The 15,931-nt window shown below is 33.2% G+C and overlaps 1 protein-coding gene across 10 annotated transcripts; it reads right to left on the bottom strand.

The window, feature by feature from the left end:
- Positions 1-391: 391 nt before the first annotated feature.
- Positions 392-14,484, bottom strand: LOC131641478 (histone-lysine N-methyltransferase ATXR7-like). Of its 10 annotated transcripts, none has more exons than XM_058911779.1 (20): positions 14,117-14,484; positions 13,140-13,738; positions 12,929-13,045; positions 12,172-12,483; positions 11,751-12,071; positions 11,363-11,674; positions 10,821-11,285; positions 10,266-10,686; positions 10,023-10,181; positions 9,787-9,936; positions 9,219-9,649; positions 9,007-9,129; positions 8,347-8,427; positions 7,506-7,559; positions 7,242-7,393; positions 6,171-6,257; positions 5,674-5,793; positions 5,031-5,147; positions 4,147-4,199; positions 392-655 (listed from the first exon to the last, which is right to left on the bottom strand). In XM_058911779.1, exons 2-16 carry the CDS (start codon positions 13,671-13,673, stop codon positions 6,236-6,238), a joined length of 3,654 nt encoding a protein of 1,217 aa, XP_058767762.1. In that variant the 5' UTR covers positions 13,674-13,738; positions 14,117-14,484; the 3' UTR covers positions 392-655; positions 4,147-4,199; positions 5,031-5,147; positions 5,674-5,793; positions 6,171-6,235. The 10 variants fall into 10 exon arrangements, with proteins under 10 accessions (XP_058767762.1, XP_058767758.1, XP_058767759.1 ...); XM_058911775.1 differs by lacking the exon at positions 392-655 and adding an exon at positions 749-3,393 and having other exon boundaries at positions 4,451-5,147; XM_058911776.1 differs by lacking the exon at positions 392-655 and adding an exon at positions 749-2,104 and having other exon boundaries at positions 4,451-5,147.
- Positions 14,485-15,931: the final 1,447 nt, after the last annotated feature.

Here is a 15,931-nt window from a genome sequence, read left to right as displayed (position 1 = left end):
TAAATTTATAACAAATAATGTAATATTATTTAGATATTCATTTTATTTAAATTAATATTACATTTGTAATATTATTTATTACATAAAATTAATATATAATATTATTTATAGACATGAGCTGCATAGGACCAACTACTTTACCAATTAACGTATTATTATTATTTTGTGAAAACTACTTGCATGTGACTAAATATGTAATATTCAAATAAATATATTCGTTTAAAATAAATATAGTTAAATATGCATATAATATTCAAATATGGAAAATACTCCTTGAGCTCTTATAATATTTATGTGTTAAATATATAATATAGTACTCATATTAAATTTAAAGAGACTTTGACAATTACAATAACAACAAAGCTTGTAAAAAAGTGCAAAAAGATAAACTAAATTTAAGAGTACCATATAAAAAATTTGGTGTTTAATTCTCAATTATACAAGTCTTTATATAGACCTAAATTCCTAAAAATAATGCATTATTAGACCTCAAAGCTAAAGAAATCATATACAATTGTTGAGAAATGAAAAGCCATCAAAAATTGTAGTCGAGGACAATGAAATCAAATGTTGGCTTTTGGTATACTACAGGTGGCGGTGTAGTCTCAAAATAATCCTCAGAGCCATTATTCTTCACTTGTTTCTTGTGGTTCGTCTATGTCATCACAACAACCATGCAAATACAAGTAAACAAAAGGGGTGAATACTCAAATCACAGTGAGTATAACAATAACTCGGACAAAACACATTTAGATAACCACATTTTCACATTATTGTAAATTCACCTTTACATTTCCACTTAATAATTTACATAATACACACTTTTAAGATACATGAATGAAAATCTATTCATATACTTAGGAATGTGGTACTGTACTCACTCAACAGGCAAATACCTTAAAGTTCAAAAAGCTTTCTAAATCAAAGCCTTGAAAAATTTCTTAACGAAGATTGTTGCTAAAAAATGCTTTAACAAGCTCACTCCACTCACTAGTCCATCAACTTTACCTTACACCTCTTCACTTCCATGATCCTTACCTAAATGATAATACTTCCAAATATGTGTGAAAAGCAAAGGTTTTTGCAATCATTGGCAATTTGTTGAAAATATATTCATCTGAGTACACATTAAATGTGAAGATGTTGATGCTTAGCTAAAGAACCCTAGACGTGAAAAAGTGGAATATTGTCTACCTGAATTCCAATTTTTGCAATATTTTGCATAGTTCTTGCGTTTCCCATTCTTGTACCATTGGTCGAAAATATTGTCAATGATCTTAAACATTACATGCCATTACTAGGTTCACCAAAAGTCCGTAAAGAACCCAACTTGGTTGTGTGTCAAAATAACCATTGTAAGTGCAACCCTCCTCCTTTGTCCGGGCTGGGGACCGGCTGTGTTTATATCAAATGAGACACAGGCGGAGTTAATTGCAAAAATCACATAAATCCTCCATGTCTTTAAGCATTGTCTCTCTCATTGAAGAGAAACAAACTCCGATCATTTAAATCGACTCAAAAGACTAGGCTATTAAGTAGAAGAATCTCTTTGACTAATTTAACATTATCACACCCTTTAAGAGCACATGTCCGCGGCAATTTTTCACTCTTTCGGCACTGCCCTTGAGAACAGTTCTTTTCATTTTGGTAGCTTCACTTACCTACATGTATTAGGTGGTGCACCTTAATCCAGCAATGTTCAATTCACAATAAATACACTCATGGGTAGAATTTAAGCACTTGATGAGAGTCTAATCCAAAAGATTAGTCCATAAGATGAAAGAACATTGTGACTAAAATATCACATAAAATACTTGTATCTATTCAATATAGAAATCCTACAATGGACATGCACATTTTAGAGCATTATAATTGCAAAGCATCAACCCATTATCCTTCTTCTGTCGGTCTTGACACCTCAAAAACTCTACCCTCATAGACCACCCCAATATTTATTTTTGGGTTAGCATAGAGCTTTCATAATCTAATAGGTCCAACATAGTGCAACTACACTGGTCTTTATGTCCATTTTTGTCTTACTTAATTTTCAATTGCTGGAGAATTTTCAATAGAAGAAAGTGTCCCAACGTTCCATGCATGTTGTCTGCGAACCGGAAATTTCAATAATCAAAACCAAGTGATGAACCGGAAATTTCATGAATGGAAAGGTAAAAAACCATGAAGTCTCTGATTCTATTAAAATATCAACTTAATCCATATCTCTATGTCAATTCAATCTATTTGAGAACATACTCTCTAAAATATTCATACTCTCAAAAATCTATTTGAGAACATGTTACAAAGTCAATGACCAATTAAACAATTTACTCTAAAACCAAGATTGGCATGCATGCCTTTATCAAAAAGAACTACTACAACCACCGCTTAATATATTTAGAACTATACTTTTAAGTAGCAAAAGTTGTCCAAAAGTGCACTTTCGGATCACACAAAATTAGTCATTTTTTCTCATCTAGACCATAATAATACACAAAAAGAGAACAATTTAACGATAAACTTTTACATGTTTTCGGATTACACAAAATTAGTCTTTCTTTCTCATCTTAACCATAATAATACACAAAAATAAAACAATTTAAAGATAAACTTTTACATGTCTGAATCAACAAATACATTGTTTTTATATCACTTTAAAATATTATTCAATTTTAACACATACATCTAACAACACTAAATAAAAAAGACATCACATTTGTAATTTATTTACAATTTTATTCTGGCACTTCGTCTAATCTAATCTAATATTAATTTTAATCATTATAATAAACACAAACTTATTCTGGCACTTCATCTAATATTAATTTTAATTTTAATCATTTTAATAAACACAAACTCATCACATGAACAAATATTTTTCATGTCATATTTACCAAACCCTAGGTAGCACCGACACCTCTGGAAAAAGATGTGGCTATGTTCGTGTTGGTGTCGGACACAAACACTAACATTTGTAAAATTATTAACGATGTCGGTGTGTGAGTGTCGTGTTTGGATGTTCGTGCTTCCTTCTAAATCATTGCATTGCACATATTCCTCTAATTCAAATGGCATATTATTGAAAGGTAACTCATTATTTATTATATTATAAATTCAGATTTCTTTCTTAAAGATTATTTGGTTTGTTAATGTTATGCTTAGTTTTATCAAAGAGGTACTTAATGTTCCATATACATCACTGATGTATGTTCAAGTGATATTGAAATTTATTGTTAAATGTTGGTGCTCAATAACTCAACACAAGTTATAAATTGCACTAATTTAAATTTTTTTGTTTTAATAAGCACTTAGATTCAGTCATTGAATTTCTACCACATCCAAGTTCATGTTGGAGTATTCATGAGTTTGTCATTTCAACGGTGCCAAGTTTTAGTGCTACAAAAACAAATACCAGTTTAACACAAATGATAAAAATGTTAGTACAGTAACACAATTTAACACACAACTATAAAAACAAGTGACAATGTATTCTAAATTTCATCCGTACCAAATACCAGTTTCCCATTCCCGGCCTTGTTTTCATGCAACCCCTCTCACAAACGTTGTTAATATCTCAATTAATCTCTACATTTTATCACTTTTAAAAAATCAAAATGCTAAAAATTTCTCTAACACGCATTCAAACACTTATTTAATGGTTAAAAATTATATAGCCTACATAATTTAGTGGACTCGTGAACTTTGACCAATAGAATGAAATATGCTGGAATGTGTATGTTTAAGAGTGTATTCATATGTAAATTGCCATTTCATCAAAAAATAGTTCTTTTTTTGTACTTGTAAAGAAAACATGTAAAATAGAGTTATGTTTGTTAATCGCACCGATTCAAACTCCACACTAATTTAAATTTAAAAATTATTTGGTTAATTAGTATAGAACAATTTGAAGTAATTTCTAAAAACCGATCAACAAAACAAAGCTAATGCCGAAAACTACTGCTCTCCCGTCCAAACATTGGTACATTCTAAATGGTTGTGGTATTGGCCAGGAATTCATGCTTTAATACCTTAAGTTGCTGATTAGTGCTCGCTTTATTTGCAGAGGAGTTGATTGAGGGTACCTCTGGAGAACATATAAAAAAAGCTGACCAGGAATGACTATAACAAGGGGCAGAAAGAGAAACATACCAGGAGCATAATCCAATTCAGCAACCTAACAGTTTTTCCTACTTGAGCTACTCCTGCAAACCACAGGAATTGAAGGTGGGAAGCAAAATAAACGAAATGAAAACATGGAACAAAAATTAAGTATGCACGGTCCCTGGCAAACAAAGATTTGCCACAAAAGATATTAAATGTTAAGTACTCATTAACCTCAATATCACTTATTATTTAGTGGACGAAAAAAATCCATAATTATTTTGACTATATGACTCCTACCAATCATCATTAACATAGCTAAATTGAACTCCCCAATTACAAACCATTTTACCTGAAATCTTATCAATTTCCCAACGTTGATAAATGAGAGATTTGACACCATGCATGAGTACCATTTTTAAGGTATGGTTTTCCGGACCCAAAAAAGAGTTGCCAATTAATGTTATAGGCAAGTGATTTCGCTTGTGGCAAGAAAAAAAAAATCCTTAAATCCATCATGCAAATAAAACAAGTATTGGCACATTAATATTTAACAATTGACTGTTCAAAAAGGTTGATATAGACGTCTAATAATTTTACAATCCACTTCTCAACAGGAATTCCAATTTTAATATATTGTTGGCCAGTAGTTACGTCGGTCAAGTAGTTGCCACCTATTCAGCTGCACTAGTACAATTCAATCAAACTTTTGTTATAGAAACAAGGAGTGTGAGACAAAAAAAAGAAGGAACTGGGGAGCAAAAAAAGGGGTTTGAGATGTGCAATATGGTCATTTTGAGAAGCATGCACTAATGTTCCAAAGTTTTTACTCATTAAAAGAATTAGGCATCTTCGTACCAAATCATTCCTTCACTAAATTATATAGACATGGAAAAACAATTATTTACAGCTTCTAAGATGAGAAACTCAACTGCCACAACCATCTACAAGAATGCTCAAGTTTGTTATCCCATCACCAAACAAGTAGGCAACACCGGTCACCAACAGCATTCAGTTCAGCCTTTCTCCAAAAATGGTGATATAACTACCTGAAACACCATAATACTTAAATCAATACCCAGAGGCCAGAACTCATGCACTGGATGGTATGTCTTAGTTTAACTTCTACTATTATCATCAAAACATCAAAAAATTCTTGGCATAAAAGGATCAAGAGCTATCACAAAACAAGGTATGCTAAACTATCCAATAGAAACATGCATTCATTGGTAGTTGGAATCTAGATTAGCTTGCAAAGCATTTGACATCTTTAGATACAGAGCACGTAGAAGAAAAAAAACTACAACACTTTAATAAAGTGTCAACAACCACAAGATTTCCACTTAGTGAAGGAAAGCTAATGCAAGTTGTAAATGTAATAGTGCAGACAACATATATCAAGCAGACACCAAATGAACAATACATGTCCTTTCTTTAACAGAGGAAACCAATCTATGCAACTACTCACATGAGGTCCATATCAACTAATAAAAAAATTAATATAGCATGCTGATGATTAGAAAATAGATACTTAACCCAGTGAACACCAGATAAATTTAAGGGAGTGAAACATACAAGGTAAAAGGTTTACAAGCATTGTGGCAACACGTCCAATTTGATGTCAACAGTCCAGTGAAATATAAAGTAACAGTCCTCGAATATTCAGTGAGCAACGTGTATTTTGGGAGAATTATCCTGCAAGGTGGAAAGCAACAATAAGATTACATTCCAATCGAAGAAGAATAACTCTTTCTGACAAATATTCCAGTCAATAAAATAATCATCTCTGATCAATTGCATCCACTGAACATTCACAATTAACTAGGATATGCCCATTTCCAAAACAGTCTTTAACACATAAATGATAAAACTGAAGCCGAACATACATGTTTATAGAGTTGAATGCATGGAAATTTTATCATTTGAATCAATGAAAGATCAAGATGTCATATAAGGAAGATTAAATAAACATACATGACCACTGCACAGATTGAGGAAGCACATAATAAAATGATCAACATTTGTTCAATGCATGCCAAGATTAAGCACAAATTTTAAAGACAAGTGCATACCTAAGGGAGAAAAATTCTCCACTCTCCAGTAGTAAGTGCATGCACGTATTAGTTTCAATAACAGCTTAATTCAATGATCTGCGACACCTGCATAATAAGGACATAAATGTTGCAATTACAAAGAGAAGAAAAAGGTGACTTTCACATTTTATTCCATCCTAAAAGTTCTGATAAAAAGCTGATCCTACTCGAGTGTCTATCAAATTGATGCTTTTTGGGGAATCTCTAATGATAGTAAATGTTACGGAAAACTCAACTTCCTTATCACTTCACACTACTGAACTCCCTCATCCCAATCACCAAAGCAAACCTTATATAGATTTTGTAGGGTTATCAAATAACCAAACGGAGTTGGATTCTCTATTTCAATAGGAAGAGAAAGAAGGAAAATTGATTAAAAGCGGAAAGGAGGTGTAGAGAGATTGGAAGGAGAGGACTTATTTGAAGTTTTTCTCCACAAAATTTAATCGGACCAACTTTCACTTGATCAATTAGACCCATTCTTAATGATTGTCGTTTTGTCTTTTCTTCACATGACCAAACCCTTATCTTTGGGAATTTTAGTTATCTACTCATCAAAAGGAGGCTATTAAAACTGCCGTCAAATTACATTGGTTTGTGATATCTCGTCACTTATAATATATCCACTCATCCAGTGCAGAACTCAACTCCTGTACTGGTTTTTAAGGAATACTACTGTAGATAATTTTACTATTGTTCATAGTAATTTATATACGGACCCTTAGTCCATTAGTCAGGCCCATTAGATTAGAATAGTCTATATATAGAGATTAGTGCTTGGACATTTTCATGATCGAAATATATTATTCAGTTTTCACATATTGCCATATCGGATTGTGATCTCATCACTTCTAATATATCCACTCATCCTCCCTACTCGTTTTCAAGGAATGGGGTATTGCCATATTGGATACAATCTGTATCCGATACACTCGTATCGTGTCTGTGCATCAAATAGATTAAATCAATACAGTTCAAATATCTTGGAATAGTACCAATATGATTGTAGGACATATTATGCAAAGAAATTGAAGAGTATAATAATCTTACTTTTTGGAACCACAGTTGCAGGGAATCTTTTTCTCCTCCAAGGGAAATTTATAATTGTATGTAATTTCTTCACCGGCATTTATATGCCGCTTTGCATATATAAAAATCTTCTTTTGACCCTCAAAAGATATAACCTTTGTGTAACAGTTGGGCTGCCAAAAGTTCAGTTCAAATTAGGAAGAATGTGAAATCAAGAGTTGAAGTAAAACAAGCATGCACCCAAACACACATGCATTTCAACATATAATATTACTGCACAAGTACCTCACAAGAATGGTTGATAAATCTTGCAATCCCGCCTCTCTTTGTAGCATCAACCTACAAACAGCCAGGAAAAGCAAATGTCATCACTGGATTTCCCAACATAATAATACTAATTAAAGGACATGAAAAACTAAATTTAACTAATACTCCTTTAGATAAGCTTTTGTAGATTAGGTATTATTCAAACTTATTTAGTGGAAAAATCAACCATATGCAAACATGTTCATGTGTGTCTGGAAGGATTGTCGTATAAAATGTGTCTAGAAGAAGTGAAGAACCAAATAATACATGCATTACAAGCCATAGCATGGAGCTTCAGTTCTCAAGGATGGGTTATAATGTTTTCATGACTAAATAACCTATGATCAGATTAAGAAAGCAACAACTAACAATTAAGTTAACCATCCCACGAGCCAAATTATAACTACAGTGGATTTACCAAACTATTGTATTCAAAACATAGCTGCACAAAAGTGAATCATCTTCTTGATTAAGTAACAGCTGAGATTTTAATTACAAGCGTTCATATCTACCTTCTAAAGTCTATCCATAGACACCTGGACATGTATGTGAATTCTCATCAACTTCAAAACAAAATTGCAAGAGTCTCAAACACAATCCATTAGGTTTAATTCTTGCAAGACTTTGGTCCTTTAATTTCTCTATGTTTTAATTGCAGAAAAGTATGGTCAACAATACCATTCAATACCAACATAGGGTAAATAAGGATAATAGGATATCAGATACATCTGACAAAATTGACCCAAACTTGTAATAGGAAAGCAACATTAATGAAACTTTCAACATCAAAAATTTTAAAAATACTACACTGCATACTAACCACATGACCATCATCAATTCTGAAAAGGTAACTGCTTCCGATTCCCATCTTCTCATATTGAAGCTCACGTATATCAGATATCTGTGAGCGATAAAACCACATCAGTCAATATATCAAATAAAAAAAATCAATTGTAAAAAAATCAGCCTATGCCACAAGTCAAACCAAGAACTGGATTGCAAATTGGAAGACCTAGTATGCTTAATGATCAATTTTTTATATGTAGAGCAAAAAAAATAAGTACACATAATTTATTTTTTATATCCTTTTCTATGCATATTGATTTACTTATATTCCAAGTTCCTTAGTTTCTGTGCACCTTAATTATTATACTCTGAACAAGTTACAGATTTTATAGCCATCAACAATAAACTATTCATTCTTCAATAAAGCAACTATTAGATTAAAAATATTCAAAAGAAAATCTTTCACCAAGAATATAGGCGCTCATTTGCAATGAATTACGCAAAAAGTGACGCATCTTCCTAGACATAAATATTTGCAGAAAAAATTGGAAAGGTTACAAGAAAAATGCCTAATTTGATTGATTTTATGTATGTTATGGTATATGAGTATTAAAGTCAAAATTTACTTTGAAAATAGACCAGCTTGATATGCCTTAAAATATGCATCTTTAAATCAATATTAATTTGTTTATACCCGAGGACGAATTAATTCTCCAATATATTCGATCACAAAGTCCTCCGCTTCTATTGGCTCTAAGGCAACAAGACCCCAGTCGTGTATCTTGCTCCTTTGAAAACATAATCGCTTTTTTCGTGCCTGAAAGAAGCAAAATATAATAGTTGAAATCTGATTTACACAATGCTCTAGATAAGTGTGACCAAAAAACACACTCATTTTTCAATCACCTTCAATTGAGGCACTTTCAGAAGATCTGCACCCTCAGCGGCAGCAAGAAGGTTACGCAATTTCACCCTATTGGTTCTTGCAGAAAGACCCTTACCATTTGACACCTGGGATGAAGTGTTTTCAGAATTTCTGCACTTGTTTTGTGAACGTGGAAGACGACCCCTGACACGTGCTCTACATGCAGGACTAGCACTTAGTGACCATTTATGCCATTCCCATCCATTAATAGAAGTCCGAGCACATCCATTAGATTTAGGACATAAATCCAATGACTTGGATACGGAAGATTTCTTCTGTGCCTCAGTTACTTGTTTGCCAGTAGCTCTCAGACTAGACCCCCTATTTGAAATTTTCAAAACCTTGGCAGGATGTGAGGATGTAACAACATCTGTTTGATGCTTCCTTTTTGATTTTGACACTTTATTTGTCACTGCAAATGGAAATAACAAGCCAAAAACAATATAAATTTATACAGAAAACTAATAAAGACATTTTAGATCAATCGGGTAAGTTTCAACAAGAAACAAGAAATGAGAACTAATAAAGACATATTACAAATAAACATACCACTAAGTTTCTCGCTAGATATATGACCAGTGGTCTTCTTGTGAATGGTGACATCAGAGCTATTTACTTTAGCTACTTTCATACCAACAATATTATCAGTTGATGTCGATAGCCTCTTTTCATTAAACTTCATTTTATCTATAACACCATCTGAATAATGGAAAATGACAGATGTTATTCCTAAAAAAAATTATAATCATAAAACTAATGACAAATTAACAAGGAAACTTATATACTTTGAACTGTATGCGCAAACTTTACTACTTTCTGGCTAGTTTTATTCTTCAAGGATAATTGATCACTGGGTAAGCTATTATCGACATTGAAAGAAGACCTGCTCTTAGAAGATGCTGATGGCCTCTTTTCATTAAACTTCATAATATCCATAACACCATCTGAATAATGGGAAATAACAGATGTTATTCCTAAAAAAATTATAATTATAAAACTAATGACAACTTAACAAGGAAATTATTTACTTTGAACTGTATGCGCAAACTTCACTACTTTCTGGCTAGTTTTATTCTTCAAGGATAATTGATCACTGGGTGAGCTATTATCGACATTGAAAGAAGACCTGCTCTTAGAAGATGTATCCTTCCCTTTAATCATCTTAGTCTTTCCACATTTAATAGCAGTTATTTTAACCTCTGCACTCTCATTCACATCTCCAGAAACATGTTTCCATAAGTTAGCCAAAGGCTTCTTCCCTGGCCCTAAATTATCATCTACAACAGGCTGAGAGGAGCAAAACTCTTTCCGTGGAAGCTTCTTACGTTGATATGTATGCTTTCCATCCAACAGAGGAACTCCAGAACTTTTTGAGCCTTTCTTCCCTTTTCCCAGTCCAGAAGTAGCATCATTCAAAAGTTCCTTATTTGCACCAAATGACTTCCTTTTCTAACGAATTATAAAGTTAAGATAAATAAATCAAGATACAAGAATGAGATGAAATAAAACCAAATAACAAAGACAGACATTCAGAGAAACCAAATGCAGTATTTAACTTCTCATAATATTGAACAAGTTCTTACCTCATGACCACGAGACTGGAAATTCTTCTTTATGGTACGTGATGACATAAGAACGTGTTTAATTGTAGAATCAAGAATCGACAACTTCCAATTCTCTAGGACTTCGTCATGCAGCTTCTGTCTGCACAGTGCAGCTGCAACATACGCTGTAATCTTGGGATTACATTCAACTATTCTTGAAGGTCGAAATTTTGAGCTGTGGTGAGGGTATGTCATTTGAGAGTTTTTCTCGAATCCAGGTGGCATGTCACCAACCTCCTCTTCGTCAACCACATCATTTAAATGTCCACGCAGTTCTTGAAATGCTTTTGAGAAAAGATTAGACATTCGGTTTCCAGGTGAAGACACCCAAAGTGAGTCTCTATTTTTCACAGGATCGACAGACTTGTCATTTAGAATTTCTTTAACAGATGTTTTACTGGTAAGCATCTCTGAGATACGGCAGTTACTATCATCAACCTGCAACTATTAAAGGACTCTTCAACAAATAGTGTCTACCGTATAAATAGATCAAAGAATATGAACACTTGTATTCAAGTTACCTCGCTGAATTTATCTATTTCTAAGGAAGGAATTACTTGGTTTACTTCCTTTTCAACAACACTTCGAACATAATCAGCTAAAGACACCTTTGCAGAGAAGTGAAGATCGTTCTCCACACGTTCAAGAATACATGTCAAAACTTTAGAATTAGGATAACTGCATGAAACTCTTTGACTTTCGGTTATGTTTCGGCTTTCGAAGTTATTAGTAGATAAAAACAACTCAGGATGACAATCTCTTTCTGTCGCCATCACGCCAGACTGGATATCAGCATCAACATTGCATATAGAGGAACCTGGCCTGAGAACCAACTGGACAACAACTGTTTGATTATTATAAGTACAATTAAAGCAAAAACCTCAAGTAAGCAAGCCACTCAGAACTCACAGCTTCTGATTTAATCTTTTCAACATAATCTTTAGATTCATTAACAGTTGGTGGAGGCTTAGGTTGAGACCAATATTTCCTCTTCCTCCAGGAAAATAAGTACTCTTTTACCGTGTCAAAAAACACTGCATTCCACATGATTTGCAAGCAATAATCAACAAGTGCTTTACGAACAACAGAATATGACCACCAAAAATTTTCAATGCTTCCAACTGCCTTCACACTCATTGAAGACTGTCTGGAAATTTCATGGCAAGCCTGGTCATCCAAAAAATGGGAAGCTGCAGGCTCACTAGGAGGAATGGAAGTACTATTATTCATCTACACATAAAACAAGAACTGTTAAAAGGAAATATTCGATGACTTGGAACAAAGAACAAAATTTCAAGTATTCAAAAACTGCAAAGCATTTTAACATTACCATTTTACTGTCCAACGTGCAAGTTCGATCAGAAGACTTAAGCTTTTGGTTTTTGCATTTCTTTTTAGTAACAAATTCTGAAATGATATCGCCAATAATCCCATCTAGCACAACTCTTCGGGCAGCTTTCATTACACCCATGTGCAATTGTGAAGAAATGTCTTCAGATATTTCACAATTTAAGTTCATCACATCACCTACTCCGTTGCTTTGGGAATCTGATCCACAGATGGTTCCAGATATATCTCCTTTCAATGCATTTACAGCCGCCGACAACACAAAGTTTCCATACTTATTGTCAAAATGGGAGATCTATAGATAAATATAAAGAAATCAAAATAATGATTATTTTTAGAACCCAGTGGCAAACATGGGCAATAACATCATGTTCCAACAAATCGCTCTTTATAGAACACCAGAGTCAAAAATAATGTCCAGTTGAAAAATAAAAGTCACACCACTATAAGAATAAAGGATAAGTTCAGGAGATTATATTTGAGGATATCCATGAAAACCCCACCAACACTAGTGGACACCTCCAAAATCCTTGCAATAGAAGAAAGCTTAATCCTAGCTTCATGAATAAACTTATGGGGGAAAAAATGAGGTGCAATGTATACTTTGGGTAAAGGAAACTGATAATAATCACAAATTTATCATAAAATGCTTTAAGAAAACTTATCAACTAATCATTTCTTTTCCTGCACCAGATCTACAGCTTATATATTATTTCACTGAATAAATTATAGTATCTTACCACTGTTGAATCTTCAAGATATCCATGGTGATGCCAGGAAATCAATTCTGAAATGGAATGTGGCCCATGTTTCGTACCCTTTTTATCCTCATAAAGCCAACAACATTCTCCTCCCGGCTAAAACAAGAAACAGGACACAGTCATCAAAATAAGCAATATGAATGTCAACCTAACTCATATTTAACAAAGCAGAGAACAGATATAGCACTACCATCTGACAAGAAATAATCCTCCTGAATGCCTCGGAATTCAAATTCAAGTGATCTGATTCCTTAGTGCAGTCATTGACATTTGACTGTGAAACAGACTTTGAATTTGGGTTAACAGCCATAAGAGCAGCAGGCTCACAAGATCTATCTTGCCCGTATATTGTCATATCCTGAGAAGAAGAGGAGCCATTAGTAGACATCATTGTGTCTGCGAAATTCATACCCATGTATGCAAACCCGGTGGAAACATGGTCAGGATACTGTTGGAAATAATCCAATGGTACAGGGTTCATTATTGTGCCATTGATTACAGGATACACAGGAAGCTCGAATGGCAAGAAACCTGAAGTTAGCCCCTCGTATAACTGCTCCTTAATATATGGACCACACATTTGTTCATGTTCATTCACATACATCCATCCACTCACAAAAACAGGCTGTTGCACAAAACTCTGGTGTGAGTCTGAAATATTAACTGCGCTCGTAGAACACATGGTGACATCTCGATTAACATCTGACGGGTAGCTCATCTCCATTCCAGAACTCAATCAACTTGTTCATCAATTAAGCCACGGGGAGAGAATATATATCACCAGTACTCCTGCACCAAGAAGCATTCAAGCATGTAGGTTGAATAAACATAATAATAAAACATAAAGAACAATGGACTTAGGGTTTCACATGAAAACAAAAAGTGATAGTACATAAAATTAGAAGGAAAATTAGTAGAAAATTCAAAATTAATTCAAGTTTGACGAAAGTGATACACAATTAATTAAAGAATAGTGTTACTGCATTGATGATAACGTTACAAAATTGTTTTGTTTTTTGCTTCCGTTTTATGGCACTGTTCTGAAATATACATTAATCATCATCATCTTTAACATCATCATCATGTATATAATAACTAACAGTTAGGTATTAACTACGAAGAAACAATCAAAATATTAATCGAGATGAATGGAATAGAGGAAGAAACCTTTGGATCTCGACGATGAAGCTATGGTTTGATTTGAATGTGATAGGGTTTCGGTGGATCTGGTTCCGACGGTGTTTAACTTGCGTTTTGTTCGGTCAATCGCAGTTTTCCTCTATTGAAAGTTGTTTGGGAGAAAATTGATTCTTCTTCAAAACTGGATTCTACTCAAAGAACAATTTCGAGCTTTTGCGGTGGATGGGAATCGATTATGAAATTTAAGAGGGTGTGACGAGTATTTCTTCGTACTCTCTCCTTAGCTCCTTGATAACTGATTTTTCTATAATTTTTCATTTTGTTGCTTATAGCGCTGCGAAATTGTCTTCGGGATTTGGCTTGTGAGTGACGGCTACCATTTTTATTGGTTTCTCGTTGTATATGGATCCTCTCGAAATTTTTAACACCTCCTACCTAATTTGCTTTAATTCCAGCCTTTAGATTAATCTAACAATGAAAAGTAAAAAATGGTAGTAAATAAATAGAGAGATTCAATCATTAGATTTAATCCAATGGTCAAAAATTGTACAGGAGAAGTGAGCAGCAGAGACACAGAGCATGAGAGAATCCGTTTCCTTTCTCTTTGGCCCAATTTAACTTTTTTTTATTCTAAAATTATAGTTAAATGAAAAAAAAACTTAAAACAAAAATTAATAATAAATTATTATATCATACCTAAAAAAAATTAATAATTTATCAACAACCTAAATAAAAATCGCCAAGGACTTGACCAAGATGAGAAAGACATCTCATCAAAAGAATATAGAGAAAAAAAGATAGTACGTAGAGTTTGATCCAAAAGAAGAAAGAAATCACAAGCTCAAATTTACGGAAAAAAAAAAGGTAAAAGAGATTGAACTCACATATAGTGATAAGGTCGTAAAGGTCGCCACTTAATTTGGGTTTAAAGAGAAAGTCCCTTTAGCACATATATTGAGTGGCATCTAGAATCTATTTTCGATGAGTCAAACTAACATGTTAGGAATTAAACCAAAGGAAGTCTCCCGCCATCTACCCGTCGACCATAAAGATTGACTCGTGGTGCATAAGAAAAGTAAGTTGGCATACAAGATTCCAATACATAAAGAAACTCATAAGATGGCAAATACAAGTTTCATTCGAGAAATCATTTACACAACACGATTGGTTGATGTTAAAATGATAAAAATGTAAAGTATGACATCCATCAAAAAGTACACATTTATATGGTTGGTTATCATCCTTATCTTGGTTCCTCAAAAATGCATGAGCGATTTTAATGGACTCTTTGGTGTGAACATGCCTTCATTGACTTGAAAAGGTTCATTTTATCACTTTCAACCTAAATTATGCCAACAAATGACCTAAGTTAACTCTTTACTTAGTTGCAACAAAAAAGTGTTGTCAACTCGATTCTTTTAGATGAATGGGAATAAACATAATATCTAGTGTACTTTACAATCAAGGTATTGCAAATAATATAGTTTTGATACCTAAAATTGGAGAAAGTAATATCTGCCTTAAATTTATCAGCTCGAAGACTCGTGAATTACTTCCATTAATATCAAATAATCACCATGAATGACTTCTCCGTTAATAAAATGTTGCAGAAACCAAAGTTGCATTTCATTTTCTTTCTTTATCTCATGAAATTGGCTTTTTAAAGATAAACAATTTTTAGATAAAATGTTTTACTCATTTAAAATATTATCAAATTTTATTTCAACATGTTTACATAAGTGGCAAGGTTGAGAAAAATATGTTGCACATGTGACTTCACACACAATATATAAAATGAATTGTGTGTTTCATAAAAACTTGATTTTCAAAATTTTTTAGAAT

Source organism: Vicia villosa, unplaced genomic scaffold, assembly GCF_029867415.1.
Source record: "Vicia villosa cultivar HV-30 ecotype Madison, WI unplaced genomic scaffold, Vvil1.0 ctg.003776F_1_1, whole genome shotgun sequence".
NCBI classification, from domain to species: domain Eukaryota; kingdom Viridiplantae; phylum Streptophyta; class Magnoliopsida; order Fabales; family Fabaceae; genus Vicia; species Vicia villosa.
This window is presented reverse-complemented; position numbering and strand designations above follow the sequence as displayed.